Source organism: Puma concolor, chromosome A2 (assembly GCF_028749965.1).
Source record: "Puma concolor isolate L17-30 chromosome A2, mPumCon1.1.hap2, whole genome shotgun sequence".
NCBI lineage: Eukaryota > Metazoa > Chordata > Mammalia > Carnivora > Felidae > Puma > Puma concolor.
The window spans coordinates 34,606,776-34,633,934 of record NC_141668.1 but is presented as its reverse complement, the minus strand read 5'-3'; the positions used below and the strand labels follow the sequence as shown (position 1 = coordinate 34,633,934).

The following is a 27,159-nucleotide window of genomic DNA, read 5'->3' as shown; positions in this document are numbered from 1 at the left end:
AAACTCGTCTCTTTGACTTTTGTTTAGCATGCTAGCTTTATCTGTGCTTAAGCATCCCCTTCCTCTTGTTTTGTTTTGTTCTGTTGTATATATACATGGGGAAACCTTTTTTTTTTTTTTTTTTAACGTTTATTTATTATTTTTGGGACAGAGAGAGACAGAGCATGAACGGGGGAGGGGCAGAGAGAGGGAGACACAGAATCGGAAACAGGCTCCAGGCTCCGAGCCATCAGCCCAGAGCCCGACGCGGGGCTCGAACTCACGGACCGCGAGATCGTGACCTGGCTGAAGTCGGACGCTTAACCGACTGCGCCACCCAGGCGCCCCAGGGGAAACCTTTTTAGAAACATTTTTAAGTTTAATTTTTTATTTCTTTTTGAGAGGGAGGGGCGGGGAAGGGACAGAGAGAGGGAGACAGAAAATCCCAAGCAAGCTCTGCACTGTCAGCATAGAGCCCAACATGGGGCTCAAACTCACGAAACACTGAGATCATGACCTGAGCTGGAACTGTTTTTTTTTTTTTTTTTTTTTTTTTTTTTTTAAACTGTTATAATGGTCCGGATTGTTACAATTGCACTAAAGTAAGAAAGGAAGGTAGAAAACAGGTGAGCAGTTCTCTCCGTGTTATATAAATTGCAGTGTAGAAACATAGGTTGAACTGTCTGTTTTATGCACTGCCCCCTAGAAAGTTACATGGCTCACACCCTCACTTTTCAGCTTTCTAGTCAAATGTCACTTTCTCAGGTCAGCCTTCTTTGACCTTGAAAATTGTAAACCCCTTTCCATACCCGTCTGCATACTGTGGCAGTTTCTATTCCCTATCCTTGCTTTATTTTTTCCTTTATAACCCTTTTCACCATCTGACATGCTGTATACTTTATCTCCCCTGAAAATGAGAGCAGAAAAATTTAAAGTAAAATTTTAATTGACCATAACATTCATATATATGACAGAGCAGAAACCGTAAGTTTACAACTCAGTGAATTTTTATGACATGGTACACATCTGTGTTACTGTCTCCCAAATTAAGAAATAGAGCACTATCCAGCACTCCAGAGCCTTCCTCATGCTCTTTTATATCGCTAACCCTGAGCTATAGTTTTACCTGCTTTAAATTTTGTATCAACTGAATCACAGAGTACATACTCCTTTCTGTCTGGATTTCCCCCCACTGCCAACATTATATTTGTGAGTTTCATCTATGATGCTACATCAACAGTTTGTTCATTCTCATTGCTGTGTAGTACTCCTAGTGGATTGTATGACCACAATTTATTTATCCATTTTATTGTTGATATGATTTGGTGGTTTCCATTTGGAGCTGTTATAGGTAGTTTGTCTTTTATTTTGGCAAAGCCTAAAAGCTTCCTAGGCTACTCCTTTTTCCACTCTAATACATGCTTCCTCTGAGGCAATAAGCACGATTGACTACCTGCTTGAATTTGGGGAAGAGGAAATACTATCCAGTCATATTTACATTCTCCACTAACTGAGCTGCTCACAGCAGTAATCTTGACTTAATCATCTTTAAAACTTTAGTACCTTGCATGGGCCATGTACATGGTAATCTAAAGACTGCTTCTGAGGGATTACATGAGCTTTTATTCTCAGAATGGATAGTAGGGTTGGGGGAGTAGAGTTTGTTTAGAAGGATCGAGGATGAAATTGAGCCCTACCATGTAGAAGCGTTAAGTCCAATAATAGGAGGAATTCTAAATGCACTGAAGATAGAAATTTGGTTAAGAAATCGGTGATACCCTTTGATTATATTATAAAAGATATCTTTTAGATATGAAAAGCAAGTAGCAGAGATATTAAATGAATTTTTGTCTTAGTTAAGGCAGATGTCCTAATTTCCGAATTTTCTTTTTTATTGGGGTGATATATATAAAATTTACCATTTTAATCATTGTACAGTTCTGTGGCATTTAAGTACATTAACATTGTTGTGCAATGATCAACACCATCCATCTCCAGGACTTTTTCATATTCCCCAACTGAAACTCCATACCCATTAAACACTAAAGATTCTGTTCCTCTTACTGCTGACCCCTGGAGACTATCTTTCTACTTTCTGTCTCTGTGAATTTGACTACTGTAGGAACCTAATATAAAAGGGATCATACAATATATGTCCTTTTGTGATTTAGTTTGCTGAGCATAATATCTTCAAGGTTCTAAATTTTCATTTGAAGCAAACAAATAGGAAGACGTTTTGGTCTTGATTAGTAAATGTGCTTAACTTTCTGGGATTCAAAGACATCTTTCTAGAAGTATCAAAGAAACTTAAGGACATATATTTTCCAAAATATATAATGTCTAACTGACCAGTGATTTTTGTATATTAATAAGTAATGGAATCATTGACCAAGGAAGCAAGTGTAATTCTTTGGGGGAATATAGCCTGATTTTTATAATAGAATATACTAGATGTATCTGAGAAGAAAAAAACCAAAGGGCACAATGTTTTTAGATTAAGAGAAAACCTTTGGTGGTATTTTTATACCAAAGACTACTAAGCATGAATTCATTAAGACATTAGAGGGTATACTTTGACATGTTAGAGATCTTAGAGACCACAATCAAAAAGGGAAATAAATATGTATTCTTGAACATGATGTACTAACAGTGGTTTGTCTGTAGGGGAATTGATGCTGGGAATATATGTAATCTTCTTTCCCCTTTTTAAATAAGTGATTGGAGATAGCATAATATATGAAACCATCTTCTGTTTTCTCCTTCGGATTCACTTTTACCCTCCCATACCCTTACATTCTACCCTGGGAGGTAACTAATATGGACTTTTTCAGTGAGATGTCTTGTCTTCTGTCTTCTGGTTGGATTTAGCCAATGGGAAGAAGGCTTCCTGGAGATTGGAAGACCTAGAGAGAGTAAATCATCTGTCTCTTCCCTTCCACCAAGGCCATAGTATTTCCATATGGTTTTTTACTCTCTATATGTTTTTCACTTTCCTGGTCTGGAAACCCTCTTGCTCTTTTCATCTTGGGGATGGTAATTGTCCTCGGGCACCGTACTATCCTTTGTGAATATCTTATACTCTTTCCACATCATTGTAAATAATTCCTTTCTTAAACTCTCCTCAAAGTACTTCAATTTGGGTGTGATATCTGCTTCCTGCTAAGACCCTGACTAATACACATAAAAAGTCTAGTGATTAGTTGGAAGAGAGGAAAGAACCACAATTCAGGAGACCTGGATATTAGTCTTGGATCTGCTTTTACTTGGGATAGACTATAATCTCTTTGTGTCTTTACCCTTTGACAAGTTAGAAATAGTAATATTAATCCACCCCATTTTGAGGTAGTTTTGTGGTTTTGTGTGCAATGTACGTACAAAAAAAATACATATTTATTTATTTACTTACTTACCTGAAAACTTTTTGAAAAACAAGTTGCCATACATGAAAGGTGTTGCTATTACATACATGACCAGTATCAAACGTCAAGTGAAGGGAATAAATCCTTCCTGGTGAGATGATATAAATTGGCAGGAAGGTGACATGTAAGCCTTAAGCAGCAAGGGCTGCTACTTGATTAGGAGCCCATAGAAAGCAGTCCCAAGTAAGGGGGAAGCTGTTTTACAGATTGGGGTGGACCATATGGCAGACTATAAACTCCTAGTGTTCCTTTGACTGTGCTTGCTTCTTCCTCAATTCCCAGTATTTAGCTCCTGATATAGAATATAACTACATCCAAGGGTTGTACACTCAGATGCTTCTCACAGAGGTTAGGTAGGTAAATTAAAGAAGGCAGTGAGTTATACATTTAGTCTGTTGTTGCTATATGGGAGTATGGGTCATCAGTGCACTATACTTTCTAACTTCTCAAAGGAAGTTAGAAATGCTACTTTTATGGAAAGTCTCCCAATTTACAAATATCAGCAACTAGTTCAAAAAGTTTTAAGTACTCTTTGGACTCAATAAAACACATCTATGGGCTAGGTATGACCTTGGGACTGCCAGTTTTTGGTCTCTGATATGTGGCCATCTTGGATTTCCTAGTGATATTCTGGAATTAGTCTGGAGTTCTTACCCCTTCCTACTTCCATAGTAGGCTGATGTGTCTTCCTAATTGTTCCTAGTTCTTTATCTTTGACACTTAACATCTCCAAATGTGTGGTAATACATCTTAGAAAAAAAAACTGTCTGGGAAATTGAATTTAAAAATGCTTCCAACTCCTACAGAAGTTGATCTGGTGATCGATGATGGGAACTTGTTATTGCTACTTATTGTGTCATGCTTGTTTATGCAGATACAGTCTCTTCTTAACCAGGCATCTATAAAATCTTTATTATTATTATTATTTTTTTTTGGTCTAGTCTGTTGTCATTTTCTGAGTAGATCCATTATTCTTTATCAATCTGCAGAGATCAGAATATCAGCTGGTATGATTCAGTTATTTCAGTGTTTTCTCATGGTGCAAATGAGTGACTAACCCTCTTTGGTCAAGCTAGGTGATAAAATTCCTAGATGACAATTGGATACTATTTACACTTTCTGTACACAGCTGAATGGGTATCCAAAACTGATGTTTTTTTCTTTGCAGTTTGTATCCTCTAGAACGTTACTTTGGGAGATAGGAAGATGCTCTATAAGAAAAGGGTTCTGTGGTGAGTAAGTTGGAGAAATACTACATACCATATGGCCCTATAAAAGAGTCACATTGCATATTTGCTTGGGAAAGTATAAGAAGTCCTGTAGGAAGGAAACAATTTTGTTTAATCCAAATATTTATTCATTTCTCTGCCAAGTATTTGTTGAGAGTCTGCTATGTGCCAGGCACTGTGTTATTCTCCCAGGATATACTGTCCTCATGGAACTTATGTTATGGTGACAAGAACTGGTAATGAAGAACTAAACTAACATATAAATTCCTCATAGTTTGTGAGAAGTGCCAGGAAAGAGCTAAACCGTGGCTATGATGGAGAATAACATGGGCATATACTGAACTTGAATGGGTAATAGGGTCTCCCTGAGAAGGTGACATTTAAAATGAGGTCTAAAGAATGAGAGAGAATTGGTTCTGTTAGCTATCAAGGGAAAAGTATTCCAGGCAGAAGGAATAGCAAGGGCAAGTGTAACATTAGCAAAATACTTTGTGCCCCTCCTCTGTACTAATGAGCACTTTGCTCGGTAATCTCTTGTCTGTTTTACAAATGGAACCTTCGCTTACCATGCAATCTGCCTAAGGTCTCAGAGCCTGTCAATTCATGGTGGAACAGGGATGGAACTCAGGCATGTTGTGCTATACTGCCTTCCAAATTATGTGAGAACATGAGGTTGAAATCCTTCCCCCTTGTATTTTTTATTTCATTATTATTATATTTTAATGTTTATTTATTGATTCGGGGGGTTGGGGAGGAGGGACAGTGAGAGAGAAGAAAAGAGAGAATCTTAAGCAGGCTCCATGCTCAGTGAGGACGCAGGCTTGATCCCACAACCTTGAGATCAGGACCTGAGCTGAACTCAAGAGTAGGACGCTTAACCAACTGAGCCACTCAAGGTCACCTCCTCCCTGCCCCACTTTTAAATAGTAGGCCTATTAATAAACTTTAGCACACTCAAAGTTTTGGAAAACTCTGATCTGCAAGGAATTATGACAGAATTACTGCCCTGGTCTTAGAGTTTTAAATAGTAGAGAGGAGAAAAATAGTTTTGCAGTGTTATCAAATGTTTTTTTCAAGAGTTTACATACTAAACGTAGATACTTGGGATCCAGCCTTCTGGGCCTCTTCTTGGGCACGGGTCCAAAGCGTGGTAAGTGTACAAACTACAAACCCTGTGAGGAAGAGTACCCAGTGACAGATGAGAGAGAGAATGGACCAGCTCTGAATTTGGGAGGAGCAAATAGCATATAGGAACATATCTATATCTCTGTGGCCCCCAAAGGGCTACAAAGAACCTTGTGGAGGGCACATAGCCACTGGATAGTTCTCCTGTTACTAAAACAAAGTTTGACCCTTAGTACATGATATGTGGAGAAGAAAGATAGATTAGGTACTTTCCAAGTATTATTTCACTGATCAACATTATCTCTTAGAACAGTTTGTTTATGAGATATTATAAGAGAGCTGATCCATTCTGTAGATACTAATCAACCTGATCTAATATTAAAGTTTCTGTTTTTAATGTTGCTCATGTCTGGAATTTTGTTTCAAGGCCAAATGTTAAAAAGAGTTTGGAGATGCATAAGTGCTTTCTGTTATTGCTACCAAAGAATTCTATGCTTTTGCTGTGAACTGCCCTCAAAATGGCAATGTCATGCCTTGCCATATGCTTGGAAGACTTAGAGCAGTGCTATCCAATAGAACTTTCTCTGATAATGGAAATGTTCTATAATATAGTGTCTATTGAGCATATGTGGCTGGTGCAGCTGAGGAACTGAATTATTTTTTATTTTTTATTTTTGAGAGAGAGAGTGGGAAAGAGAGAGATAGAGCGAGCATGACCACAAGTGGGGGAGGGGCAGAGGGAGAGAGAGAGAGAGAGAATCTTTTTTGTTTTTTCAATGTTTTAGTGCTTTTTATTTGTTTTAATGTTTGTTTATTTTTGAGAGAGAGAGAGAGAGAGAGAGCAGGGGAAAGGCAGAGAGAGAGGAAGACCCAGAATCCGAAGCAAGCTCTAGGCTCCAAGCTGTCAGCACGGAGCCCGACGCAGGGCTCAAATCCACGAACCATCAGATCGTGACCTGAGCTGAAGTCAGACGCTTAACCGACCGAGCCGCCCAGGCGCCCGAGAGAGAGAGAGAGAGAGAGAGAGAGAGAGAGAGAATCTTAAGCAGGCTCCAAGCTCAGCACACAGCCTGATGCAGGGCTCAATCCCATGACCCTAGGATCACTTTCTGAGCTGAAATGAACAATCCAATGCTCAACTGACTGAGCCACCCAGGTGCCCCTGAATTTTTAAGTTAAATGTAAATAGCCATACATAGTTGTGGCTACCATATTGGACAGCACAGGCTTAGAGGTAACTTTAACATTTTTATGAGGGAGAAACAAGTGGAGCAAAAAGGAAAAGTGATCTTTGGGATTTTTTTCAAGCAGTGTATTCCTTTAGGGGTTTGTTCTATATCTTATATCATTTTAGTTTTATGTCCAATAAAATAATTGAGTTATTGGGAACAGCTTCTTTGGAGCTTTGTGTGACTTATTTAAGATGGTAGAGAAATACATTGTTAAGGTTGTGAGGGTGGTACTGTCCCACAGCACCATGTGGAAATGTGTGTGTGGGCTTTGTGTTGTCACGGTGACTGGTCAGTGTTACTGGCCTTGAATGCCTGGAGGCCAGGAATGTTAACTGCATTATTATCCTGCTTAAAATGCCCATAGTACCTTCATTGAGAGATACTGTTGGATCTTTTTGATGGTAAGAGTTATATTAGATTTAGGAATCCTAGCAACCCTTTGGTTTATCTCCTCTGAAAAACAGACATCTGGAACACATTCTCCAACGGTCTGGCTATAAGGTTTTTCTGTTCTGTAGCTTATGGTGTTCTGAGTCTAGGATTTCTTTTCAGCACCAAACGATTCAAAGAACATTTGAATGTTGGAAATGATGTTGGAAAACGCTGAAGGAGCTATTTAATGTTTGTTTAGAGCCGAAGCAGTGAAACTGGCACCTTATCTAGTGTGTGTAAAAATCCATGGGGATGATTGAAAAACCATTCTGCTGCAAATGAATGGAAGAGAACAGGAGCTCTAATTGTGGTCAGCTGAACCCTACCCACACAGTATTCACTTTTCTCGCTTTAAAAGACAGATTGGTCAAACTACTGGTATTGTATAGAAGAATGCATGTATTTATAGAATATATTTCCAAACTTAAAGGCACTTTTCTTCCTGAAAGAACAAAGTATAAATGAAACTACCAATGTTAAGTGCAGGTGAATGGTTTTACTGCTGTTTTCTGTTATGGTCCCTGGAGCACAGATCTGTTTTCCTGGAAAGGAAACTTTCACTTGATAAATGGGCTGGAACAGAAGGTTTTATGTCTGCGTGAGTTACAGAAAGGACTAGTAGTTAGTAAAGGTGATAAAATTGCAGACGTCAGGTAATGACACTTTCAAAGGCAATCCATGTGGGTTGTTGACAGAGCCTGCAAGCCTTTAAGATTGTTCCTGGGTCACGCTTGGAAGAAGGTACTTCTTGTGTAACTGTCATAGTCACTTGGGACCATTTTTGATACAATCTGGTGTTATTATGCTTTTTTTTCTTTTGTAATTATGGGTGATTGATTATTGCATTAATGTCAATATAGGGGGTATGTTAAAAAAAGGAAAAGATGAGCAATTTTTCTTATTTTTCCCCCTCAGTGCTATAGTAATGGTCCTTATCTTGTTCTAATAAAAATATAATCTGATGTCTCTGTTTTGCCTAAAGACAAAATATAATATATGGAAATCTGAAAAGATGTTCTATGAAACATGTTTTCTTAAACATTGAAGTTTATCTAATTTTAGCTGGAGATCAAGTAAGAATATCTATTTTGGGAGGAGGATTTCAAGTTTCTAATACAATATTGTTTTTATACAGTTTATAAGCTATGTTAATTACTTTCAGTTAATAGCATGATATATGTTTAATGTAATCTATTTCAAATGCATTAAGTATGTAAAATCTCTGCTAGCTCCCTAAGTGTTGCAGTGTGTGTGTGTGTGTGTGCGCGCGCGCATGTGCACGCGCACATGTGCATGTATGCACTTATGCTTACATGTGTGTTTTAAAGGCAGAATCCCCTCATTATGAACCACTGAATGAAAAAATTGCACAAATCAATAGTAACACAAAATACATTCTTTTTTTCTACAATGCCAGCTGCATTTACTGAATTAGTTTTCTAGAATGTGATTTTTCCCCCACTGTGGTTTACTGGAGAACTTTTTTAAAAATTATTTTTCATTTTATTTTTAATGTTTCTTAGAAAGGAGTTCTAAATGGGTTGTCTGTAGGTCATAATTGTTACGTATTTGATTCATAACATGTGGAGAGTGTCTTTGCAGGATGACAGCACTCTGCTTAGAGATCTCCCATTTTCAGTTGTCTATAAATCTGAGGTCAGGGTGTCTTAAGATGATATGGTCATTGTGTATTGTCTACTTTTTAGTATTGAGAAGAATGACTTTTACGATATCTCATTATAAATTCTATTTATGTCCTTCCTCCATTCCTTCCTTCATTCTTTCTGTTTCTTTACATATTTATATGGATGAATATTGAATAGTATGGATACTATATTTTTGGTAGAATAACTGGATCCAGATGGAAGATGATTTCCTTTTGGATATATAGCAATAAAATGATTTAATTAAGGAGGGAAGAACTCAATGTCCTGACGATGATTTCTCAGGCAATTATAATTAGAGGTCTAGGGAGACAGCTACAGAGTTCTTTGATCTTATTTTTGTATTAAACATTTGGCTCAGAATTTTACCATTTCACCATGTTGCCCATGGTGTCTGGAGAAACACAATGAAATATTCAGCTTGTTGAATCTCTTAATTCAGAAATACGTTGTGTATATGGAAAAGAAATGAACAGTCTGTAGAAATTTATTTTAACTCTGGAAAGAGGCATTTTAATAATTTGGCGTTCTTGACTGACTTTTTTTTATGCCTTTTAACATAGAATCCATCAAGATTTCATGGCAAAGATGGAGAAAATGATTGTAATCATGTAATATATGAAGGTTTCTGTCAGTGTTCTAGCATCTCTAATATATCCTAAAGAATGCAATAAATGGTATTAGTTCTTGTCTTTTTCTTTAAAACTTTTTCTTTTGTTGAAAATGTTAAACAAGTATTCCTAGAATAATATTATATAATTTCTACAGTTATGTATTTTTTGTCAATTCATATAAAGACATTTATACCATAGGGAATGAACCACCAAAAAAAGAATGGCTCAGTCCCCAGGCATTGACTCCTTCTGCCTCCCACATACTTTTCCCTAATTCTTTGAGTGGATCGAGGGGACATGTGCAACTGTGTTCTTGTCCTGTGCTCAGGGAGAAAATGTAGAAGCTACCATTGGACTGTCTCCCAAATGACTTAAAGAATCTATTTACCATTAAGAAAGCTATCTCTGGGGGCGCCTGGGTGGCTTAGTTGGTTAGGCGACCAACTTCAGCTCAGGTCATGATCTTACAGTTCGTGGGTTCGAGCCCTGCGTCGGGCTCTGTGCTGATGGCTCGGAGCCTGGAGCCTGCTTCGGATTCTGTGTCTCCCTCTCTCTCTGCCCCCCACCCCCCAATACTTGTGCTCTGTCTCTCTCTCTCTCTCTCTCTCTTTCAAAAATAAATAAATGTAAAAAATAAAAATTAAAAAAAGAAAGCTATCTCTGAATAGACATTGATTCTAGATGATGAGTATCTGAAAATAAACTCTTGATTATAAAAATAAAACATTTATTTTCTTTTTTAATAGTTATTTTATTTTTTACATTTAGTGCACTTATACTTTATGTCAAATGTTAAGGAATGTCTGTGAGCCTTTATTATTATCTTGTGATGTTTTAGAGATAAATGAATTAGTATGACTTTAAAAAAGTACCCAAATTAAGAGAATATAGAAGTTATAATAAACAATTAAAAAGATGACTTATCTTTCAAGGGCTATTTTGGATAAAAGAAAATATTTATAGTACTTTAATCTGTATTTCTATAAAGACTTGATTCAAATGTATTTTGGAGTATTTTAGGTAGGTAGGTAAGGGCACCTAGCATGTTTTATCTTTTTATTTCCTGAGATATTTTTGTAACATGGCTGTGTTTAAGTGTTTTGCTGCTGTATAATGCCTGGAAGTTCAATGGCCTCTGTATTTTGTTCATTGTCATATCATCTGTCCTCAGTGTATGCTTTTCTTTTCCTTAAACACACATTCCTGGAATCTTTTACATTCTCAATGAAACACTAAGACATAAGTCCTTGAATCTAATTTCACTGAAGTAAAATGTGTTTGTTAATACATTATAGTATTGACAAAATAACTTAAAAATTTTTCTCAATTTTGTTTGATCATTATTTACTCATGTTTTATTGCGAGAACTGAATCTCAATAATAGTAATTCATGTTATGTAAATATAAAATCTAATACTACTTTAACATTTGTAAAGAACAGGGAAATCTAAAAGCTGTTGATCCTAAGTCTAGCCCCAGTTTCAACTCACTTCACCTTTAGTTATCTCCTATGATAAAGAGTCATAAATGGTCCCTGTTTTTCCTCTGTCTTTACATTGGTCATTATCATTAATATAAACCATTTCCAGTTTTCATGATTAGATATGTGTATCAGATTTTTATGAAATGCTAAAGGATTACTGATAAGACCCCATGAGATTTAGTTCCTTCTTTGCATATCACACTTCCTGCCCAAGTGCTGGTGGACTGTGGAAACAATGGCTAACATGGATCACTGTTTCAAGATACGGTATGCTGAATTCCCAGACATTAATTTAAAAATAAATTATGCTCATGAAAAGTATGTAGGGCATGTTTCTGCTAAAAAAAAAAGTCCTGGGAAAAAGTCTGAGTTGGATTGGGAAGATAGTGTTCCATATAAATGACTCAAAGGACAGATATTTGTTATACTTTTATCTTTAACTTGGCATTTAATGTCTTCAAAAGTTGATGCATTTTGTTTGTTAAACTTACGTATATATAGATCATAAATAGAAATGTTTTAGAGATATTTTGTTGTTTAGGTGAAAAAGTCAGTAAGAGTAATTTAATAAATAATACTAATTCCTGATATTTCACCATTTACAAGGTGTTCTCAGACATGAAATAAGGGTAATACGTTGCTGACAGATTCACATATTTCATGTCTGAGAAAACTGAGGTACAGTGTTGCCTAAAGCAGGATTAAAAAGTGGATCTTGCTTTAATTCCAGCAATTTTCCCATCTTCTACCATTTTCAGAGTTGATTTATGGTAGAGTCAATGTGCTTTTTTAAAGGGCATTGTCCATATTTTGTTGGAAATAATAAAGCTTTCAAAGGAGAAAAGTTGTTACAAGTTTGTCATTCTCTTAACATTTTTTAAAGTTTCAGCAATGAACTCTCTCCTTTGCAAGTTATTGTCCTTGTGCTTTAGGGTTGCTGCTGCCAGTTGGTAGCAGTGTAATACGGTCATGTATTCTGAATAGTTTGTACATTTTCTGAGATTCAAGGATTTTGCTTAAGCATGTCCATTTATTCACTCAACAAACATTGCTAGGCACTAGAATTACTGAAATTTTTATTTTTTAGAAAGCCTTTTAATTCAGAATTAAAATTTAAATAATCTTTGCATAAATGCCATTTAAAGTTAATATTTCTCTACAGATTTACAAACAGAAATACACTGCATTGTTACCAATCCTTTATCCTTCTCTTGGCCAGTCATTCTGGCCCGAATTATATGTGTAGTTCTTGGTTACAGTATTTTATCTTAAGACTGATTCTTAGCTGGTAGATTTCATAGCTTTCAGGCTTTTAGACTTACTTCACATATAAAATGAAATGCCTTTTCTTTTTATGGAGTGAATATTTTTCATAGAGAGCTCATTCTACTTTTGCAACTGTGACAAAGTGAAAACCATCAGTAATTCTATTGCTAGATATATCCACTGTATGGGTTTTTTTTAAGTATTTTATTTTATTTTTTTATTTTTTATTTTTTTAACGTTTATTTATTTTTGAGACAGAGAGAGACAGAGCATGAACGGGGGAGGGTCAGAGAGAGGGAGACACAGAATCTGAAACAGGCTCCAGGCTCTGAGCTGTCAGCACAGAGCCCGACGCGGGGCTCGAACTCACGGACCGCGAGATCGTGACCTGAGCCGAAGTCGGCCGCTTAACTGACGGAGCCACCCAGGCGCCCCTTAAGTATTTTAAATTTTATTTGAAAAGTTTATTCAAAAAGGTGTATTATTTATGTATGTATGTGTATTTATTTGCTTGAGAGGGAGAGCATGCGCAAGTATGGGGAGAGGGGCAGAGAGAGAGAGAGAGAGAGAGAGAGAGAGAGAGAGAGAGAGAGACAGAAAGAGAGAATCTTAAGGCTAAGAATGGAGCCTGATGCAGGACTCTATCCCAGTACTCTGGGATCATGACGTGAGATGAAATCGAGAGTCAGATGCAAAACTGACTGAGCCACCCAGGTGTCCCTATTCAAAAAATTTAAATTGTGACAAAATATACATAACATAAAATTTACCACTTAACTAGCTCAGTAGTTATGCTGCCAACCTTTAGAACTTTGTATCTTGCTGGAGTGCTATACCCATTAAACAATTCTCCTTTTCTGCTTCCTGCAGCCTCTTGCAACTATCCTTCCACTTTCTGTCTCTGTGAATTTGAGTACTCTAGTACCACTTAAAAGTGGAATCATATGCTATTTGTCTTTCTGTGACTGGTTTATTTCACTAGCATAATGTCTTCAAGGTTCAGCCGTTGTAGCAAGTGTCAGAATTTCCTTCCATTTTTCCACTGTATGCTTTTCCAAAAAACTTCAAAATGCTGTATTACTCCTACTGCTTTGTATGTTATTTTTTCACACCTGACAATGTTGAAGATGCCTTTCTGAAAACATCGGTATTTACACACCATTATGTATATGTCATTTCCATGGCTACCAAGAATAGCATCCGTGTTCTACAGATGGCGAAAGTGAGGCTTGGAGGTGAATAACTTTCAGTTTACAAGGTAGTAGTGTAGAGATTAGTAGAGACTAATCCAGATCTGCTTGATTCTGGAGTCAGACTGCAGCATGGTACCTCTATATCAAGGATGTGATTATTATGAGAAAATGAAGCAGTTTTGAAGACAAATTTCTGTGGTGCTGAAGGACTTGATTGTATGCTTTTGTTGTGGGAGGCATACAACTTGGATTTTATGATTGCAGAAGGCACAAGTGTCTGTCTCTAAAAATTTCTTCCAAGTGTTGTATTTTCTCTTGGTTCACTCATATCTGTGCTAAGACTGGATTGTTTCTGAGACGGCTGCAAGTCCTGATCAGAAATATATTTTCAACGGCCTCTCAAAAAGCCAGAGATAAAACAGCAGATAGGAAATTATCTGCCTGTTATCTGAAGGATAATGAAAAGTGAAAAATGCTGAAATTCTCAGTGGGCTAAGTCAGATATCATGATTAGTGTATCTCATTACAAGCATTTTAGAACTGGAAAAGACCACAGAAATAATCTAAACTTAATTCTTAATTTCATAAATGAGATACTGCCATGAGAAGGCCAACCAAAGCATTAAACTGTTCAGTTAGGATTTGAAACCTAAGTTTCTTGTTTCTCAAGAATTCTCTTTCCACTTCTGTTGGTGAGCAGTGCCAGATTTTCTCATACCAAACTAGCTATTACTTTTTATACTATGAGTGTACTTCATATAAGTTTCCTGGCTTATAGTATAACAGGAGATTTGGAAATCTTTACTAATGGTTTCCATTTTTTTATAGAATTTTTGAGGGTTAGAGATTAATGTGGGTTGTAAATGTTTTTGTTGCCCTTGAAAGTTGATTTCTCACAATTGATTCAGCAATTACCACTAGTTCTAAGGCATAGGGAATAAACAAGGCAGCGTGGGCTATCAATACTCATGGTATCATTATAAGCGAAGGGGCCTGGGGTGAAAGTTTTCTTGAGTTCCCAGCCCTGATCCAGCAAGCAGTTATTGATGGAATCCCATTACCTTTACGAGTCTTGTTAATGGCAGAGACCTAATTGAAGATCAGAGCTCTTTCAGAGAAAGGTCAAATCAACTATAGTAAAGGTTACAGAACAGAGGTTGGCAAACTATAATCCGAGGGCCACCTGTATTTGTTTGGCTTGCAAGTTAACAGTGTTTCTAGAAAAAATATTTTTCAATGATTGAAATCAATTCAGAAGAAGAAAAATACTTTATGATACATGAAAATTTAAGAAATTCAGTTTCACAGTCTATAAATTAAGTTTTATTGAAACACAGCTGTTCTCATTTGTATATGTGTTGTGTATAGTTACTTTTGCAATAAAATGGCAAAGTGAGGAGTTGTGACAGAGACTGGAAGGTCCCACAAAATCTACAATATTTACTATTTGGTCCTTTATAGAAAGAATGTGCTGACCCTTATAAAACAACCAGAATGATTTATGTTTTGGAGTACCATGGATAATTCGTGACTTTCTTTGCTTACAAAAAACTTGTGCTGAATACTACCGTATTTCTTGAAGAACTTCTCCATTGTTTTTGTTTGTTTGTTTTGTTTTGTTTTGTTTTGTTTTGTTTTGCCTCTGGGACAACCCACAGTAGTCCATTCATGACTATTTTTCATAACTATCTTTGCTTATTTTGCAGCGATTCCTTTTGCCAGCCAGATGAACAGACCAAAATCACACAGTAAAGTCTGTGTTTTGCCTAAAGAAGCTTTCTATAGAGGGATATGTCTGGGTTGGGTACTTGTTTTGTTACCTGGTTGGTGCTTGATGGTCATCTGTCTTGGCTTACTTAAAAATTTTGAGATATGGAGGCAGCACACTCATGGGAAGAGTTGGTTTCACCTGTTGGAATCTTCTTCAGAGAACGCTTTTTGTAGTGGAGTGTTCTTATGTTGTGGGGTAAGCCATGAGGTAGTCTTGGGGCTCGATAAGCAAAGCCAATGAAGAATGGCAGAATATGAAAAGGAGTTGCCGAAGCAGATGCAGGCTGGCGTGGGTGGTAAGAAGCTCGGGAGAGCAGCAACATCTTAGGTAAAGTTTGTTCCAGTTAAGGGGAAGTTGGGATGAGGCATAACATTAAGGCATTTTGACTCAACTCTGAGTTGTTGGTGAGGAGGGTGAGAATAGAGACCAGAGGGAAAACCCCATGCTATTATTTCTGTAATGTGGAAAAGCAGGGTGAGCATTTATAATCCACCTCTGGGGTTTTAAAATGTGCAATAAAGTGAGTTATTGAATGGGTTGGAAATATGATGTAAATATTATGATAAGGTCATGGTTTTCAGATTTGAGGGAAGAGTGAAGTGGGAGTCATGCTCTTTCTCCTTCTCTGGGGAGAGAAAAGGGCTGTGGACTCACATTTTAGGAACTACTCTGGAGAGAGAGGACAGCTTTGTCTCAGCCCCTGCGCTGTCACCTACAAACTTGGCACTCCCTGTCCAGGCCATCTCAGGCATGTCCTGGAAGTAGGGGTCTCTTTCAGAAGCTTTCTTGCTGACATCCAGGCCTTGTTGTCTTAAGAGGGGTGACCTTTACCATGAACCAGTTGGTAGACTTCCCAACATTTATTTCTTGTGTGTTTTGTGTGTGTTTGTATTCATCTGCTAACCCCAGGCTGAGAGAAACAGTGTACCTGGAAACTGTTGGAGGCTCCCTCAGAGCCATGCAGTGTGTGAATGCACTGGATTTGGATGATAACACCTGGCTCCCTGGCTTCCCACCCTTGAGGTGGGGCTATTCTCAAGGCTCCAGCAGGATGGAAGAGGGGATGATGTGGACTAGAGGAGGAACAGTTACCTGCAGGAGTTACTTGAGTTTTCTTTTCCAGGTGTAATTGGTTTACACTAGAATCCTAGATTGTTGGAGTTGGACTAGATTTTAAGGATCATCTAGTTCAGCCTCCTCATTTTGCCAGCGAGGGAATGGACACCTACAGAGGTTCCAGGACTTAGAGAGGAAATGAGTGGCAATGTTGCGGCGAGGCCTCAGGTCTCTTGATTCAGTAACTATGCTTCTTCCAGCCTGGAGCATGAAAGGCTGAATTGTAGCAGGAATCTGAAACGGGGTTCCAGGGTGTAATGCGGGGTGCTGCTAAGTCAGTAAGTTGGTGTTAGGAGAGTGGTTCCTGTGCCTCTGACGACTTGTTGCTACTTGTTGGAGAGGACTGTGATGTAATTGTTGCTGGGGATGGTGTGTGTGTGGGAGGCTGCCTCTGGACATACCAGAGAGTCTCCTTTGCTGAGAGTGAAATGGGGATAGAGAAGTTTCTTGGGGAGGAAGGTAAGGGAGAAGTAGTTGAAGGCCCTCCTCCTGAGTGACCTGTGTAGTTAGAGGAACTTGCCTAAACCCCTAAACCCTTTAGAGGTCAGGAAAGTAGTATATACTGTGACATTTGGAGAACTGAAAAGTAGAGAGGAATGGACTTGGTGGCTGCTGGGAGTGTGGGGAATAGTTCCGGTCCTTTTATGGTTATAGCTCTCTGCTCTTGACTGTTTATTTTTGCCTAACTGATGAATGCAACTCTCATTTTAACTATCAAGATGACTTAGGACATTATCTCATTCATTCTGTTTCTTTTTTTAATCTTTCCATATGTTGGAATTGAACATAGACTATACAAGAGAAGTTTTATAAACTCTGAACTGAAATATTTGGGAAATTGCAGGTTTTATTGGAAAGAATGAACTAAGTTTTTGGAAATGTTTTTTTTGTTGTTGTTGTTTTGCTTCCATTTGTTGATCACCTACTCTCTAAAGGCAGTGTTATATAGGACTCTGAGATGGGCTTCGGTTGAATCCTGGCTCTGCTATGTTTAGTTAAGTGACTGATTTACCCTCCATGCCTCAATTTCCTCATCTATAAATGAGGAAAATATCTTACAAGGCTGTTGTGAGGTTTAAATAAGTTAATACATGATGTCAGACAATGCCTGGTACACATTAAGCAACTACTTACACATTAGCTCTTCATTTACCTATTAGCTATTATCATGTCCCAGGCATTGATGGTAGGTCCTTTGTCAATTTATGAGCCACCAGAGGCTCAGAGAGATTTAAAAACTTAAGATTATCCAGCTAATAAGTGGCTAACGTGTGACTTGTACCTTCTCTGTCTGATTCAAAGCCTGACTCTTAACTACCCTGCTGGCTTTCTGAGCTGTGGTAAATCACTTAACTGTAGATTGTAGGCTTTTTAAAAATTAAAAAAAATTTTTTTTTTATTTGAGTATAGTTGACACAACAATGTTACAATTAGTTTCAGGTGTTCAGTATCTCCCACTCCCTTTCCCCCATTTTGCCTATCTCCCTCCACATTACCCCACCTTGCAAATCCTCAGTTTGTTCTCCATATTTACAGGTCTGATTCTGCATTTTGTTTTTGTTTATTCATTTGTTCTGTTTTTTATATTCCACATACAAGTGAAATCATATGGTATTTGTCTTGACTATTTTACTTGGCATAATATCCTCTAGGTCCATCCATGTTGTTGAAAGTGGCACAATCTTATCCTTTTTAAGGCTGTGTAATATTCCATTATGTATGTATATGTGTGTATATGTCTTATACACATACATGCAATACCACATCTTCTTTATCCATTCATCTATGAAAGTATACTTAGGTTGCTTCCATATCTTGACTGTTGTAAATAATGCTGGAATAAACAGAGCGGTGCATATATCTTTTTCAATTAGTATTTTTATTTTCTTTGGGTAAGTATTCAGTAATTGTAATTATTGGATCATTTGGTATTTCTCTTTTTAATTTTTGAGGAACTTCCATACTGTTTTCCACAGTGGCTGCACCAATTTACATTCCCACCAACAGTGCATGAGGGTTCCTTTTTCTCCACATCCTCAACACTTGTTATTTCTTGTCTTTTTGAGTGTAGCCTGTATAGTACAGGTTTTATAGCTATTTTTTTTTTTTAAATTTTTTTTTAACGTTTATTTATTTATTTATTTATTTATTTATTTATTTATTTATTTTTTTTTTAACATTTATTTTATTTTTGGGACAGAGAGAGACAGAGCATGAACGGGGCAGGGGCAGAGAGAGAGGGAGACACAGAATCTGAAACAGGCTCCAGGCTCTGAGCTGTCAGCACAGAGCCCGACGCGGGGCTCGAACTCACGGACCGCGAGATCGTGACCTGAGCCGAAGTCGGCCGCTTAACCGACTGAGCCACCCAGGCGCCCCTATAGCTATTTACCCATCTATCCATCTCTCTTGTCTCTTCTCATTTGGATTTTTCATTATGTTCTCATTTTGTCAATAAAAGGCATTTCCTTAAAACATCTGTGATTTAAACAAGAATTATAAAATACTAAGAAGGATAAGATAAAACAATTGCTCTTAAAACAATGCCACTCAAATAATTAGATAAGAAGTTTAAAAAGCAACGCTAACAGTACTAAATTGTGAAAGACATAAAATGTCATTTCAGGTGACATCCGATAATGGCTATCAGTGTTTCCACACACTTGTAAGTTTTGTGGACATTAAGACAGTTATTATTAGGCATTTCAGGTTAGCATTTAAAACAATTATGGCATTACTGTTTTAACCATTTGCACATCTTAATTACCAGGAAGAAACTGTATCAAATTTTTGTAGCTCATGGAAAGCTTTCTAATCTCTACTCTAGATTAAGATAAAGAGAATTAAGGCCTGAGAAGTGAGACAGGGCTGCTTAGCAGCAGTGGCAGGTGAGGTTGATGAGAATTAACAGCTTTTGACTGTCAGCAGAATGGTGGTGTAATGGGATCTGCTTATGGTAATGAGGCATTGACTGGATGGCTGAGTGAAATGAGGCTTTCTCATTTATTTTATAAAATTATTGGGGAGATCTGTTAAATGATGATCTTGAGCCCAGAATTTTTAGATTTCTGTAGGATACATACTTTTGATGTTGAGCTGAAATTAGCAATCATATTTTATAGTGCTGTAAACTTTGTAATTATCTTACTGAGAAACTTATTCAAGGTAGCAAAATAAAAGCAAAACAAAGCCTCTCTAAACAACCAATACCTTATCTTTCGCAAAACAGCTGCAATTTAGGGGAGTATTTAATATATCTCTAAATTGGAAAATTGTCCAGCCACTCAAGTTGCTCAAAAAACAAACAGACAAAAAGAAGCTGATAATTTTTTTCAGTTTATTTATTTATATCTTGTTTCTGAGCAATGTTAAGAATTATATCAAGATGAAGTAGCCACTGTGAAAGTCAAAGTTTCAGCCAGGACACGCTCAAGATCAAAACAATTGGCAATAAAGTAGAAGGTGGCTCAGGGTCTTTGCAATGTGACATTAAAGATTGTATCAGATAGAGTCTGTCTCAGGAATGACCATATGTCCTTTCCATCTGATGTCTGTTTCAGGACTCAGACAAATGACTTCAGGGTTTTAGATCTGCTTTAGAGGATTGTTCTTTCATCACCTTTATTAGGTTTGGTTACAAATTAATCAAATGTGTTTCAAATGGATCAAGTGTGCATACTATCAAATGAATGGACATCATGACAAAACTATAAAAATTTGGATGATTACTCCTTTCAGGTTAAATGGGTTTGTAACATTGAGTACTAGGATGAAGTATAGACACCTACGTGTTCTTCTTTTCACTTAGAGAAAGAATTTTTCGCCCTAGTTTTAACTAACAATACAGGAATGAAATGGGAAGAAATAACGGTTCTTTTCTAACAGAGACTTTTCTAAGATGACTTTAAAAGAACAGGCAAAGGGGAGCAGAGTCACATCAGTTGTGGCTTGAGTTCGAGATAAGCAGAAGTGTGTGTGTGCTTAATGTCACATGGCAGGAGGCTTTCCCCAGAATAGTTTGCCGGCCCAGGGAGCCCTTTCATTTTGTGTCTGATAGAGCTGTACTTTGGAAAATAACCCAGTTCCCTGCCGATTGCTTCATTATGGATTATACAGGTAAAATTAAATTTAAAATATTTTCTAGTCATATAGAATTACTTAAAGTATTTTGAATTCATATATAGAAATTATGTTGATTGTGCTTGTTTTTTTAAAGATATCATGTATGAATTTGTTGTATACAAATTTTGATTATTTTAGCATATACACAAAGGAATTTGTCAGGCATACGTTTGTTGTTTTTTCTATTTCAGTTTGGGTCATGCTCAAACAGACTTAAATTAAAATGCAAACCATCATTAATTCTCATGTCTCCCCTCCGGGCCAGAAAGTTTAGAGTCCAAACATCTGGGTTCAGATTATGCCACACAGAGAATTAAATATACACATGGTCTACAGAGAGCTTCTGGTTTCCGTAAAACATTTTTGGTTTTGTGGTAGTTCTTTCGTGCAGTGTGTCTTTCACAGAGAGTTGACATAATGAAGTGAGTTACAGAATTTCAGTTTTTATCCCAAATTTTCTGAGTATTAATGTGTCTAGAATTTTTGGATGGATAACTAGCCTCTTCCTTTTTAAGCTGCATAACCTTTTTCCCAAAGTGTAGTTTCTGAATGGTAAATTGGGACAGGTTTGGAAATAAAGTTAAGGTTAGACTAACCATGGGTACTGGTTGCTTGATGAGTAAGTGGAGGATTCCCTTAGATTGGAGGGGGTGAAGGCGGGATGAGGAGGTGAGGTGATGATATGGAGGAATGGCCGTGAGCCTTTGCCAAAATTTGTGAGCAAATTCAAAATTAATTACCTTAATTCAAAATTATATTACCTTCCATTTTTGAACTTTTGGGTAATGGTGGCACTGTTTTCTGACAGATTCCTTTTAAACTAAAGAACAAAGGCTTTTGGAAGATTTTCCACCAGGGCGGAGACCCACCTTCCATACCCAGTGGAATGATAATATCAGTGTGCATTTAGATTAAGCTCTTCTTACATTCTCTATAAATGATCTCTGTTGATGTATGTGTGGATCCTTGACAATATGGTATCAAATTGTGATTTTTTTGTGAAATTGACAATTTAAAATGTAACTTTTAGGCGCTCACTATGTAAAGGAGTTCTGTGGTAAATATTTTTTTGAAAATAAGACATTTTAAAGTAACTATTTGCCCCAAGTCTGTTTTTTCTGTAAATCCATATTTTTCTATTTTAGAGTTTCTATAAAGCCAATATAATAGCGTGTACGTATGTGTGTGCAGTGGTGGTGGTGGTGTGTGTGTGTATTTTGAATTTTTTTTCTCATAAGGTAAGTGTGCCAGAGTTTTTGTTCCACGGTTCAGAAATAAAATAGACAACTTTCAGAAGGCTCACTGTATGTGTGGTACCGTGTGGAAGTAGGAAGAAACACATTTTATAGCCATATGCAAAGAAGTGAAATTTCTAAAATCTTATCAGGGAGTTTTACAATGAGTATGTTTTCAATTATAAGTTTGTACCTTTTTCCCAAAGAACAGAACCATTGATTCTTTCATTTTTCTATAGGTCATATATTGCCACTAAAACATTTCTCTGTTTTTAGATAATACTTTATAAACGTATAGATGGTATTCCAAAAGACACACAACTTTAACATGCTACTCAGACATCAAGAGGAGTACTAAGAGGATCACCTGAGTGGTGCAGTTGGTTGTATCTGATTCCTGATTTTGGCTCAGATCATGATCTCATGATTCCTGAGATCGAGCCCTGCATTGGGCTCTGCACTGACAGCACAGAATCTGCTCGGGCTTCTCTCTCTCCCTCTCTCTGCCCCTCCCCCACGCTCACGTGCATGCTCTCTCAAAATAAATAAACATTTTACAAAAATTAAGAAAAGAGGAATACTAAGAAAACTTTAGTGTGAGCAAAGGAGATGGCTCCAGAGAAATTCCAGATATGACACCTTCAGAATTAGTTTATGTATGTACTCTAGAGAGAATGTGTGGCTTAAGTTCTTACCACATTAATAGATAAACTAATTAAATTAGTTGTCTGATGAGGTAGGAAGCTATTTTGGATGTTGTCACCTATGGTGATTTTTAAAAACATTTACATATTTGCAAATATAGGTATATTTAGTAAACTGTGAAGTGAAGAACGCATATGTTTTCAGTTCATGGGAGAGTGAATTCTTTTGGATTTGAAAAAGAGAATTTATTTTACTGTCAGCACAGTTCATGAAGCGTAACCATATTGCACGTAATGACATCATCATGGCACTGAAGGGGTTGTCATCCAATAGAAAATGGTTCTTGATGATTCAAGAATAGATTTATCTTTTTTTTTTTTTCTTGGAATGCTCTTTCTCCCACGGGGTTTCCATGTTATCCATGTGGTTTCTTTTCACTTTTTTTCAGGTCTCTGTTGAAATGTCATCTTTTAAGGGTGGCATTGCCTGACAGTTTTATCTGAACTAATAACCCTCACATTCAGTCATTCCTCAGCCTTGGGTTCCTCTTACCTTTTTTTGTAACACATGCCGCCATCTGACATATTACATATTTGTTTGTCTCACCCACTAGACTGTAAGCTCCATAGAGGAGGGAGTTTGTGCTTGGCTGTACCCCTAGAGTGCAGAACAGTAAGCTCCCAACAGTAAGTTGTTGAGTGATTTATGAATGGGGTTTCCTCTAAAAGTGACTATTGACTTAGTTTAAGATTTTCACTACTGTCTTTGTTTATCAGCAGTGTTCTAACAATGATTATTTTGGCTACTAAATCATTTTGAATATTGATCTTTCCTTTCATTGCTAATTTTATACTAAAATTAACAGTATTCTCTTTGCTAATAAAAAGGGCAAGGTTACAGGCAAATAGACATAATTAGACAGAATTGATAGTTCAAAGTTAATTTTGGTCTTGGAATGTATTATGTGATTTTTTTTGAGGGGTGTGGAAGACATCAGATCAGTTTTATTTCATTATATTTTCTTTCGGCAACACATTAAAATTCGTCTTCATTTTGTGAGCTCATGCCAGGTGCCTAGAGGAGAGAAAAATAGTAAACTAAATTTTTGGAATCTGTTTTGTCAAAGATGGGCCTTCAGTGATATGGATTCCAACATACTAAAGTACTTAGAAATACCTCAGGCCTCCAGAGGTTATAGAAACCTTAATAGGAGTCAGAGGCTGTCATTTGGGTACAGTTTTGTTGGCAAGTGAGATATCTATTGTTTTAACGTAGTGACCCTGGTATAGTTATCTAAAAAGTTGACTTCTTGCAAAATATTGCAGCCTTTAACTTACTCTCAGAAGTCAGTGCCAAGAAATAAATACAGGCACTCAGAAAAGTGCATTTACATATGCATATGTACACCCTCACGTATGAGCTGAGAGGAGCTACATCAATGACTTGGCAAAGCAGTTACTGCCTATAGACCGTGGCCTCTGGTGGAAAATATCTCTTACCCAAGATCATCGTCTCATTCTACTTTTCCTCTTGCCTTTCTTCTGGCCACATCCATCCACCGTTTGTGTGACTATTCGTGTACAACATCTGGTATGCAATTTAAAATAGATCTTACGTAAGATAATATTCTGGCTTCAACCCTTTTGAAGGGTATTGCCTTTTGTACTTCCCTACAGTTATATCTTCATGCCATTATTGATATTCTCCACTGGTTTTTAACATGACTGATAATTTGGGAGGATGCATTTTTCTTAATTCCTGCAATTTTTGGCATAGTTCTTTCTGTCATTTTTAGCTTTCTCTGGTGACCTTTCTCTTTTAAGAATATTTTTGTCCACATTTTCAGTTGGTATCTATTTTCCTTTTGTTTTAGTTGCATACTTAAAATATAATTATTTGTTAATTCTCAAGAAGCATTATGGAAGAGCAGTTAAGAGCAAATGTTTTGGAACCTACCTAGATTTGAATCCCAGCTTATTGTTCAGTACCTGTGTGACCTTGGAAAATTATTTCACCATTTATCAAATGTGGAAATTAATGGTATCTACATTGTAGGATTGTTACAAAGATTCAATAAGTTAATTCATGTAAACTTCCCAGAATAGTACCTGGCACATAGTGAATATTCAGTAAATATTAGTTATTGTTATTCTTTCCTACAACAAAATATTTGTTCATTATCTTATGTAACATCATTGCACTGGTTTAGCATTTCAGTAAGCAAAGGTCAAGTTACCTTGAATAAATTATTCTATAACCACACAATGGAATATTAGGCAACTATTAAAAGGATGAGATGGATCCACATATACTGACCAGAAAAGCTATTAATGATGTTTTTAGATGGTAACTTACAGTTTCACATTCCTATCAGAATTTAATGTTTAAAAACTATATTATATGAAGACACGTCTTTGTAAATCTTAAGAAAATACTGGATACATACCTTGGATGAATGGATAGAGAGGAATCTTGAGCTCTTGAATCTCCTATTTTATATGATCTTAAAAGTGTGGGATTATGGGAATACACACACACACACACACACACACACACACACACTTTTTGTGCATTTCAGTGTTTTTAAAACATTAAAACAAAATTTCTTGCTTTGCTTCTGTTGGATAGTCTATAGACTTCTAGTTTAAAAAACAGATTTCTAAGAGTAAAGGTAATGCAGGAAGAGTTTTATTTATCAAGTGACAAAATAACAATATCTTCAATTATTTCCTTGTAAGAATAGAGTAAAAAGAAATGTGTTTGTTGGTCATATGTGCCCACTGACACACAGGTGTGTACAGCCTGTGTGCACACAGCCTTAAAATGACTGAGTTACTCTAGAAAAGGACAGGAAGGCAAAATAAAAATAAGGCCAAAGGAATGGGATAAGAGAAATATATGTAGGTAATATATTCCTAGAGCTGTGGTTTTCACATCTGAATAACAGTTGCAACATAACTAATAATGTAATTGCTGATGTTTGTGAGCTCACTGTGTGCCACACAGTGTTTTAAGCACTTGCACTGTTATTTTACTGTTAATAAATGGGTATAGTTGTGGGTGTATTAATATGCCCAGAATGTGTATGCAATAGTATACATATTTTCACGTAATTGTGATTGAGTTTACAGCCTCTGATCTGTCAGTTTACCATAAGTGTAGAGAAAAAACAAGAGTTCTGTAGTTATTTTTAAAGGCAGTTTATTTTTCTCATTTCTGATATTCTTAATTCCCTTGAAAAGTTTAATTGCTGCATGAAACCAAGAATCTTGATCTTCATGATATCTTTGTGGTTAGTTGCTGTAAAGCCAATATTTAGATTTCTTTGAGGTCCTTGTTAGTGCTTGGTATTACAGGTTGAAGCTCTTGTCAGGAAGGTGAATATATATGTGGCTCTTGGTCTTGTCCATGTTGTGACAAAGGAATTCCCCTTTGAATCGCCTGCTCCCCTGAAGCCCCTGGAGCCTCTGGCTCAAGCAGCGCAGTCCGTCTGTGCAGTGTCTCTGACGTCATCGGTGTATGCATAAGCCCTGCTATTGTCTTACTGCTACGGCAGGGCTGGGGATTGCAGTAGCCGCTGTTGCTGCTGCTTCCAGTCGTGCCCCTGCTGCTACCTAGTCCTGCCTCACTGCATCCCAGAAGAGCCACGTTGGCTTGCCTTCCCCTATTGGATTTTCACAAGCAGCTCTTCGGGTTTTTGTGCTGTAGGAGACCTTGCTTTTCAATCACACGGGAGAACACTGAAGCTTGTAAGAGGAGAATCTGGCAGCTGGACACAGCTTGGACTGCATTGTGTGTCTTCATGACCCCTGCTGTGTAGCGGCTCATCTTTTCACTCTCCCGCGTACACCCTCCTCGATTTTATTTCCTTCCCTTTTTTTTTCTTTCTTCTGATTTTTTTAAAGCAGCCTCTGGAGCCAGCCATGTTTGGCACTGAATCTTCATGTAAGTAAATGGATCCTACTTCTTTGCTATTCAGAAATCTGTTTGCTGTCATGGTTTCGTTGGCTTGGACTTCATATCACATTGCCATAGGTCATTAATAGACTTTGTATTTTGGCTCTAATTACAAAGGAATTGGTCTCAGGGAAGGGACTCCTCCTTAACTGGGTTATTCATCCTTAAGGCCAGGGATGTCAGTGTGGCCAAAACCAGGCCTTCAAGAGGGAGGAAGGAAGACAGGAATCCAGGCAGTCTCCCCAGAACGTGTTAATTGATGGGATCAAGTCTGTCACCGATCTATTGTTGTGGGTTCTATAATAGTCCTTAAACCCTAAAGTAGAAACTGGGAGGATCTAAAATGATAGTGTTTATTAGAAAGGGAAAAAGGGTTTACAGTTTTTATTTAAAAGGACAAAAAGGTGTCATTATATCCTCTTCCTCCATATTTTTACAGAAGCATAGGAGTAGATATTATATGCAGATTTAAAGAATAAGAAGTAAGCTTTATAGTAAAGATTTTTTTTTTTTTTTTTTTTTTTTTTACACAACGGTTTCAATGTTGATATGCTGGCTAACGTCACAGTCTAGCAGCATCGTATCTGTCTTAAAACTTATACAATGAAATTGCTGTGGTGCAGAGCAGGCCCTGCACAATGGGCTGGGCTGGACAGCACTTGTAGACAGCTATAACT

The 27,159-nt window shown here is 37.1% G+C and overlaps 1 protein-coding gene across 8 annotated transcripts in view; it reads left to right on the top strand.

Annotated features, from left to right (window-relative positions):
* Positions 1-27,159, top strand: part of ST7 (suppression of tumorigenicity 7) — a 255,364-nt gene that overhangs the window by 30,108 nt on the left and 198,097 nt on the right. The window contains exon 1 of one of the 8 annotated variants that reach the window (XM_025929648.2): positions 18,972-20,639. The exons of 6 other annotated variants lie outside the window; for them this stretch is intronic. In XM_025929648.2, coding sequence (XP_025785433.1) covers positions 20,627-20,639 — 13 coding nt within the window. In that variant the 5' untranslated portion in view covers positions 18,972-20,626. Of the gene's footprint in view, positions 1-18,971; positions 20,640-25,095; positions 26,471-27,159 lie in introns of those variants that run through there. One more of the 8 variants, XM_086691845.1, reaches the window with a different exon arrangement.